The following is an 8,852-nucleotide window of genomic DNA, read 5'->3' as shown; positions in this document are numbered from 1 at the left end:
GTGTCCCCGTGTCCCCGTGTCCCCTGTCCTCTGTCCTCTGTCCTCTGTCCTCCTCTGTGTCCTGTCCCCCAGCTGTGCTGGTCCAGGCCGGACGGTGGCGGTGCTGCCCGGGCTCCTCTGTCTGTTTTCGGCTGAAAAGCTCCAGCGCAGCGGCGCGACTCAAACCCCGAGCCCCGGGAGAGAGCTCCACAAGCGGACAAAGACACTCACGTTTCCCCCTGAGACCCGCCGCCCCCGAGACCCACCGGGACAGAACCACACCGGGACCGACCCGGAGCGGAGCCGCGGCCCCGGGAGCAGAGCCCGAGCCCCGCCGCGCACATGGAGCCTTCCCCGGCCAAAGCCAAGCCCCAGGGCCGCCTGCTGCTGTCCACCCCGCTGGACGCCAAGGACGAGCTGGAGGAGGTAAGCCCCGAACCTGAGCCCGACCCCGCGGCTCGGAGGCGGACTGATCCGGGCCAGAGTTCGGCCGAACTCAAACTCAAACTTTAGTCTTTAAACTGACAGAGAAACGAGCTAACGGCTAACCGCTAACAGCTAGCTCCTGTGGCCGGGGTGAAGAGGCTCAGCCCGGGCAGACCTCACGGCCTCGGCTCGGTCTGGGGCCGGTCTGGGGCCGGTCTGGGACCGGTACTGGTCCTCTGGGATGTGGACCTTGGTTCGGGTCAGAACAGAGCCGTGGGGCGGTCTCGGAGTCTTGTTTAGCCCGGTTTAGCCTGGGCTGTTAGCCTAGCATGCTAACAGTAGTAAACATGAGCGGAGCGTGAGCTGAACAGAACCTCAGCGTCTGTGTCTCTGGTTCCGTTTGTGTCCGTAGAGTCCATAAATGTTCTGTCCAAGTCCAAACTGTGAGATCTCGTTATTGTATAGAATTATAATGTCCACAAAAACGCCTCTGTTTGAAATGTAAAAACTGCACAGCTCCGGGTTTTGGTGTTTGTTTACAGAAAAAAACTCGGGACGTTTGGGTCTCTGGAGTCTGGAGTCTCTGGAGTCTCTGGAGTGTCTCTTTTAAATGTAAAAATAATAAAACACATTTACATTCTGTTTCTAGACAAAACATAGAGCGTATATATGAGACGTATAAGACATATATGTGAGACATTGGACACATGAGACAAACCTGTGGCATCTGTTTTGTCTCGACTCTTTCTGTTTGACAAATGCTCTTCAAGTTTAGTCCATGTTTGTGCTGCAGAGGCTCGAGCAATAAGAGACTGTCTCTGTCCCCGGGCCTCTGTCCCCGGGCCTCTGTCCCCGGGCCTCTGTCCCCGAGCCTCTGTCCCCGGGCCTCTGTCCCCGGGCCTCTGTCCCCGAGTCTCTGTCCCCGAGTCTCTGTCCCCGAGTCTCTGTCCCCGAGTTTCTGTCCCCGAGTTTCTGTCCCTGAGTCTCTGTCCCTGTGTGTCCTGCAGAGGCTGGAGCGCTGTGTGGGGATCGTTCAGTCTCTGACCAACGGACTGTCAGAGCGAGAAGCAAACGACGCTCTGACCGCCAACGTAAGGACCGCTCACCTGCCACTCACCTGTCCTACACCTGTCCTACACCTGTCCTACACCTGTCACTCACCTGTCACTCACCTGTCACTCGCCTGTCCTACACCTGTCTCTCACCTGTCACTCACCTGTCCTACACCTGTCACTCACCTGTCACTCACCTGTCCTACACCTGTCTCTCACCTGTCTCACCTGTCACTCATCTGTCTCACACCTGTCAATCACCTGTCAATCACCTGTCAATCACCTGTCTCACACCTGTCCTTCACCTGTCCTTCACCTGTCTCTCACCTGTCTCTCACCTGTCCTTCACCTGTCAATCACCTGTCTCTCACCTGTCCTTCACCTGTCCTTCACCTGTCCTTCACCTGTCCTTCACCTGTCTCTCACCTGTCTCATTTTCCCCTCCCCTCCTTAATAATCATCCTGTTCACCTGTCTGCAGTGTACCTGTCATTTACGTGTGTGTGTTACAGGTGTGTGTGTTGTGTTACAGTTGTGTGTGTGTGTTACAGTTGTATGTGTGTTGTGTTACAAGTTTGTGTGTTGTGATACAGTTGTGTGTGTTGTGTTACAGGTTTGTGTGTTGTGTTACAGTTGTGTGTGTGTGTGTGTGTGTGTGTGTTACAGGTGTGTGGGTGTGTTGTGTTACAAGTGTGTGTGTGTTGTGTTACAGTTGTGTGTGTGTGTGTGTGTGTGTTACAGGTGTGTGGGTGTGTTGTGTTACAAGTGTGTGTGTGTGTTGTGTTACAGGTGTGTGTGTGTTGTGTTACAGGGGTGTGTTTTGTGTTACAGTTGTGTGTGTTTTGTGTTACAGGTGGGTGTGTGTGTGTGTTGTGTTAGAGGTGTGTGTGTTGTGTTACAGGTGTGTGTGTTGTGTTAGAGGTGTGTGTGTTGTGTTACAGTTCTGTGTGTGTTGTGTTACGGTTCTGTGTGTTTTGTGTTACAGTTGTGTGTTTTGTGTTACAGTTGTGTGTGTTTTGTGTTACAGGTGTGTGTGTGTGTGTGTTGTGTTAGTGTGTGTGTGTTGTGTTACAGGTGTGTGTGTTGTGTTAGAGGTGTGTGTGTTGTGTTACAGTTCTGTGTGTGTTGTGTTACGGTTCTGTGTGTTTTGTGTTACAGTTGTGTGTTTTGTGTTACAGTTGTGTGTGTTGTTACAGGTGTGTGTGTGTTGTTGTTGTTGTTGTGTTACAGGGGTGTGTTTTGTGTTACAGTTGTGTTACAGTTGTGTGTGTTTTGTGTTACAGTTGTGTGTGTTTTGTGTTACAGTTGTGTGTTAGTTGTGTGTGTTTTGTGTTACAGTTGTGTGTGTTTTGTGTTACAGTTGTGTGTGTGTTGTGTTACAGTTGTTGTGTGTTGTGTGTTACAGTTGTGTGTCTTTTGTGTTACAGTTGTGTGTCTTTTGTGTTACAGTTGTGTGTTGTGTTACAGTTGTGTGTGTGTGTGTTGTGTTACAGTTGTGTGTGTTGTGTTACAGTTGTGTGTGTTTTGTGTTACAGGTGTGTAAGGGGCAGCAGCAGCATGAGGAAGTGTGTCTGGGTTTATTTACTCTGATCCTCACAGAACCTGCCCAGGCCCAGAGGGTGAGTACCACTACTACTACTCCTACAAATACTAATACTACTACTACTGCTACTACAAATATTATTACTACAGCTTGTACTCGTACTGCTCAGAGGTCACTGACTATTAGAATCAGACTTTGATTTTAGTTTTGATCTAAAACTGCTGCTGTGTGTGTTTGTTTGTGTGTGTGTGTGTATTTGTGCGTTTGTTCCGTCAGAGTTACAGAGACTTGACTCTGGTGAACAGAGATGGGATGAACATCGTTTTGGTTAAAATGAACCAGATCCTGATGGAGAAGTTCCTCAAACTGCAGGACCAGCCACGCACACAGGTACATGCACCTGTACACACACGCACCTGTACACACACGCACCTGTACACACTTGTAACCCTTGGTGCGGTGTAGATTATAGGTTATATATTATAGATTATAGATGATTGATTGTATATTGTATTGTCCTCAGGTGGTGTGGCTGGTGCGGTGTAGATTATAGATGATAGATTATACATGATTGATTGTATGTTGTTTGTTTGTGCAGGTGGTGTGGCTGGTGCGGGAGCTGGTGAAGACCGGGGTGATGGGAGCAGATGGAGTCCTGATGACGCTGCTCAAACAGATCGCAGGTCAGAAACACTGGAGCACGTTGCTCCATCATCATCTCCTCACACTCAGAGCTGGAGTCGTGTTTGTTTGAGTAAATCTTTATTCTGAGTCTCTCTCCATCTGCAAAGCTCTAAACGCTCTGCTCCACCGTGTGATGTCATCAAGTGGACAGCTCCTTTTCCCTTTAGTTCAGTCGAGATCGACAACTCCAGGACTGAAATGATCCAGATGATTCTAGTGAAGGTGTGTGGAGTTTAAAAACACAGTGGAGCATTTCCTGTATCACCACATGATGACATCACAAGGTGGAACTCGTGTAAATGTGCAGGTTTGTGTGTGAAACATGTGAATGAAACAAAACAAGAGTCCAGGAGACCACAGCAGAACAGATCAGAGAACATCCTGCAGCCCAGTTCTCCTCTTATTCTGCATGGTTCTCTGCGTGGTTCTCTTTTTGGTTCTCTGCATGGTTCTCTTTTTGGTTCTCTTTTTGGTTCTCTTCATGGTTCTCTTTGTGGTTCTCTTTGTGGTTCTCTTCGTGGTTCTCTTTGTGGTTCTCTTCGTGGTTCTCTTCGTGGTTCTCTTCGTGGTTCTCTTTGTGGTTCTCTTTGTGGTTCTCTTCGTGGTTCTCTTTGTGGTTCTCTTTGTGGTTCTCTTCATGGTTCTCTTCGTGGCTCTTATGGTTCTCCTCGTGGTTCTTGTCTGTGTTTCAGGGGGAGATGTCTCCAGTAAGAACCTGTGGTTGGCTGAGAGCGCCCTGGACATCCTCCTCGACCAAAAGTACCATCATTATGTCTTTATTATGTTTTTATTTTACACTTCTTCTTATTATTATTCCACTTCTATTCCACACGACAATTCTGCATAAACACACAAAAACACAACACAAAACTGAACACAGCAGTGATGTGCACGAGTTTCATTAGTGCAACGCACAACGAGTGTGTGTGAATAAATAATAAGAACAGAGTATAAAGAGAGTATATACAGCCGTGTGTGTGTGTATATATTATTTATTTATATATGTACAATGTTTGACTGGGAGTGTGTGTGTGTGTGTGGGGTGTGTGTGTATATATATATATATATATATATATATATATATATATATTTATTTTTTTTTTTATGTTTATTAAGGACATCACAATCGCATTAGACAAGCCAGATGCATTGCTTTGAGTGTTTTAGCACAAGTGCTAGTTTTCAACACCTGTCCATATAAAAATATAAACTACATGCATAAAAACAGAAAGTACAAGACACATAAATTACATACAGATAAAATATATACAGTAGATTTTAGTGGATGCAGTTTTGACTGGAAACATACAATAACTTTAATTTCCTTTTAAATTTGTTGTAGTTGGTTTCCAATTTTAAATGAGCTGTTAAACCGTTCCACAGACTAGGCCCTTTAAAAGAGAACGAGGACTGACCAAGAGTCGTCCTGTACCGAGGAACAACACAATTACCACTAGTAGCGCCTCTTGTGTTCGTTCTGTGTGAACATTTTATGGTCCTGGCAAATTCTGAGTGTAATGGTGTATTGCGAGACACTTAAAAAATAATTTAAGATTGTTAAAATTTATAAAATTTTCAAAGTTAAAAAGTTGATGTTTCTTTGTAATTTCACAGTGGTGCCAGTTTTTGGGCTTTTTGTCAAAGATCTTAAGGGTCAGTTTGTATAATGAACAAAGCGGTTTTAATGTAGTTGAGGAGCCTGGGACCATGAAGTGATACAATAAGACAGATGAGAGAAGATCATTGCGTTCATGAATATTTTAGAAGTGTGGAGCGATAGATCTTTACGTATGAAACGAAAGCAACTCAGACTAATCTTAATCTTCTTCACCAAGTATTTTGTGTGACCAGTAAATTTTAAATTTTCATTTAGAATGAGAAATAACTTCACTGACGGCTTGAATTTTCTCATTGTGCATAGTCACTTCAAAGTCACAGTTTTTTGTTTGTGTACGCACTGAAAAACAAAGAGAAACTGTTTTTTTCACATTCAAAGTCAGGTGTGACACACTAAGCCATTTTGAGACAAGTTGTAAGGCATGACTCAGGTGGGCAACAGCCTGAGCAGGTGTTTTTGAAGATACATACAACACAGTGTCATCAGCAAACATCAGAACATTAACAGTAGGACAGCATTGAGGGAGGTCATTAATATATAAGGAAAAAAGCAAGGGGCCAAGTACAGACCCCTGTGGCACCCCAAAGGGATTGGCTCGTTGTTGAGAAGTGACACCATTTACCCGAACACACTGGGTTCTCACACACTGGATTCTCCCTTTAATATATGATGAGAACCATTTAACAATTTCCTTTGCAAAATTGAACTGATGTAACTTACCCAATAAAATACTATGATTGACCGTTTCAAAGGCCTTTTTTAGGTCAAGAAACACTGCCCCAACTACATTACCTTGGTCCAAAGACTTTTTAATGTTATCTATTAGATGGCAGTTTGCCATATATGTGTGTGTATATATTTATATTCATATATATATAATGTTTGACAGGGAGTGGGTGTTGAAGAGCGGGATGCTCGTGTCCATGGCCGTCTACACGTATCTCAGACTCATCGTGGACCACGGAGCCCCAAACCTCCTGAGCCTCAGACAGAAGGAGGTCGACTTCTGCATCTGCATGCTCCGAGAGAAGGTACTGGACCGGGACTGGACCGGGACTAGACTCTTTGCATACTCCAAGAGAAGTGCTGAACCAGGACTGGACTAAGACAAACCATCTGCTCTGGGAGAAGGTCTGGGACTGAACCACGACTGGACCTGGGCTAGTTTTTCTGACTCCACTGACTTTTCCCTTTCTTCTTTCTTTCTTTTCCTTCATGGAGTGTGTGTTTTTGTAGTTTTCTCAAATATTTCCTGGTTGTTTTTGTAGTTCATGGAGTGTGTGGTGATTGGCAGAGACCTGGTGCGTCTTCTGCAGAACGTGGCTCGGATCCCAGAGATGGAGCTTCTGTGGAGAGACCTGCTCCACAACCCCCAGAGTCTCAGCCCCGGCTTCACAGGTAAGACTCCACTACCCACAATGCACCTGTAACACACACACACAGACACACACACACACAGACAGCGGGGTCTCTCCGGTCTGGTTCTGATCCCGGTCTGGTCTCTGGTCTCAGGGATCCTGCAGCTCCTCACGTCTCGGACGTCCAGGAAGTTCTTGGCGTGTCGCCTGACGCCCGACATGGAAACCAAACTGCTCTTCATGACGTCCAGAGTGAGTACAAGTACTACTACTGCAAATACTACCAGTACTACAAATACTACTGCAGTACCACTACTAGAGTACTGCTCTTCATGACGTCCAGAGTGAGGCAGTACTGTAGTAGTAATGATAGTTATAGGAGTAGTACTCTGGGTGTAGTTATAACAGGTGTGTGTGTGTGTGTGTGTGTGTTGTGTTGTGCGTGTTGTGCGTCAGGTGCGGTTTGGGCAGCAGAAGCGGTACCAGGACTGGTTCCAGAGGCAGTACCTGTCGACGGCCGAGTCTCAGTCTCTGCGCTGTGACCTGATCCGCTACATCTGCGGAGTCGTGCACCCGTCCAACGAAGTGCTCAGCTCCGACATCCTGCCCCGCTGGGCCATCATCGGCTGGCTTCTGACGACCTGCACGGTAACGCCGACCCTGACCCCAACCCAAACCCCGACCCCTGACCCCGACCCAAACCCGTCACATCCTGCCCTGTTGGGCCATCATCGGCTGGTTCCTGACAACCTGCAATGTGGGACCTTTTCTTTGGTCTGGGGTCCCCACTACAAATACGTGTGTGTGTAAACATAAACATGTGTTTGTGTGTGTGTGTGTTTCTGTGTGTGTTTCTGTGTAAACATATCAACGCCTGTGTGTGTGTTTTTGTGTCCAGTCGAACGTGGCGGCGTCCAACGCCAAACTGGCGCTGTTCTACGATTGGCTCTTCTTCAATCCCGAGAAAGACAGTATCATGAATATAGGTCAGTACAACACACAACACACACACTAATAATTTGACCTCTGTGTGACCTCTGTGTGACCTCTGTGTGACCTCCAGAGCCAGCGATCCTGGTGATGCATCACTCCATGAAGCCTCATCCCGCCATCACAGCCACTCTGCTCGACTTCATGTGCAGGGTCAGTGTGACATGTCCCGCAGTGTGGCATTACACGCACACACACGCGCTCACACACACACGTACAGACACACACGCGCTCACACACAGACACACGCATACACACACACGCATACACACACACACGCTCACACACACACACACACTCTCTGTGTGTCTCTGTGTGTCTCACTCGTCTGTGTTGTGTTCCAGATCATCCCTCACTTCTTTCCTCCTCTGGAGTGTCAGGTTCGTCAGGGTGTTGTAAACTCTCTCACCTTCATCATGGAGAAGAGGGTCCTGGCGTGAGTCTCACATCTGTAACCCCTAAACCCTAACTTCTGACCCCTAACCCCTAAACCCTAACTCCTGACCCCTAACCCCTAAACCCTAACTCCTGACCCCTAACCCCTAAACCCTAACTCCTGACCCCTAACCCCTAAACTCCTAACTCCTGACCCCTAACCCCTAAACCCTAACTTCTGACCCCTAACCCCTAAACCCTAACTCCTGACCCCTAACCCCCTAACCCCTAAACTCCTAATCCCTAAACCCCTAACTCCTGACCCCTAACCCCTAAACCCTAGCTCCTGACCCCTAACCCCTAAACCCTAGCTCCTGACCCCTAACCCCTAAACCCTAGCTCCTTACTCCTAACCCCTAAACTCCTAATCCCTAAACCCCTAACTCCTGACCCCTAAACCCTAACCCCTTAAACCCCTAACTCCTAAACTCTAACCCCTAAACTCCTAACTCCTGACCCCTGACCTCTGACCCCGGCTCTGAGCCTCTGTTTGTTTTACTCAAGTTCAAATATTGTTGTAATAAGGTGTGTTAAACCCCAGGCACTTGGCCCTGTATTGTAATAATGATGTTGTGTGTTAAACCCCAGGCACTTGGCTCCTCTGTTTGATAATCCCAAACTGGACCGAGAGCTCAGAGCCATGCTGAGGGAACGCTTCCCCGAGTTCTGCAGCGCCCCCTCTCCTCCCGCTGAAGGTATTGCACTGTCCTCTCTGTGCTCTGTCCTCAGTGAAGTGTAAGGACTCGTCTCCTCTCTCCTAACCCCTTG

At 47.4% G+C, this 8,852-nt stretch overlaps 1 protein-coding gene across 1 annotated transcript in view; it reads left to right on the top strand.

Moving 5' to 3' along the window:
- The first annotated feature begins 108 nt into the window (after positions 1 to 108).
- The window catches only part of ints3 (integrator complex subunit 3), a 16,702-nt gene continuing 7,958 nt past the window's right edge, over positions 109 to 8,852 (top strand). Inside the window, exons 1-14 of the mRNA XM_055157323.1 lie at positions 109 to 405; positions 1,413 to 1,496; positions 2,992 to 3,075; positions 3,276 to 3,389; positions 3,598 to 3,682; positions 4,376 to 4,442; positions 6,191 to 6,332; positions 6,570 to 6,699; positions 6,814 to 6,911; positions 7,116 to 7,307; positions 7,558 to 7,645; positions 7,723 to 7,802; positions 7,994 to 8,085; positions 8,673 to 8,779. Of these exons, the coding sequence (XP_055013298.1) occupies positions 322 to 405; positions 1,413 to 1,496; positions 2,992 to 3,075; positions 3,276 to 3,389; positions 3,598 to 3,682; positions 4,376 to 4,442; positions 6,191 to 6,332; positions 6,570 to 6,699; positions 6,814 to 6,911; positions 7,116 to 7,307; positions 7,558 to 7,645; positions 7,723 to 7,802; positions 7,994 to 8,085; positions 8,673 to 8,779 (1,447 nt within the window). The 5' untranslated portion in view covers positions 109 to 321. The remainder of the gene's footprint in view (positions 406 to 1,412; positions 1,497 to 2,991; positions 3,076 to 3,275; positions 3,390 to 3,597; positions 3,683 to 4,375; positions 4,443 to 6,190; positions 6,333 to 6,569; positions 6,700 to 6,813; positions 6,912 to 7,115; positions 7,308 to 7,557; positions 7,646 to 7,722; positions 7,803 to 7,993; positions 8,086 to 8,672; positions 8,780 to 8,852) is intronic.

This window comes from Boleophthalmus pectinirostris, unplaced genomic scaffold (assembly GCF_026225935.1).
Source record: "Boleophthalmus pectinirostris isolate CB_2022bp ecotype Guang Dong unplaced genomic scaffold, ASM2622593v1 HiC_scaffold_21, whole genome shotgun sequence".
Taxonomy (NCBI): Eukaryota; Metazoa; Chordata; class Actinopteri; order Gobiiformes; family Gobiidae; genus Boleophthalmus; species Boleophthalmus pectinirostris.
This window is presented reverse-complemented; position numbering and strand designations above follow the sequence as displayed.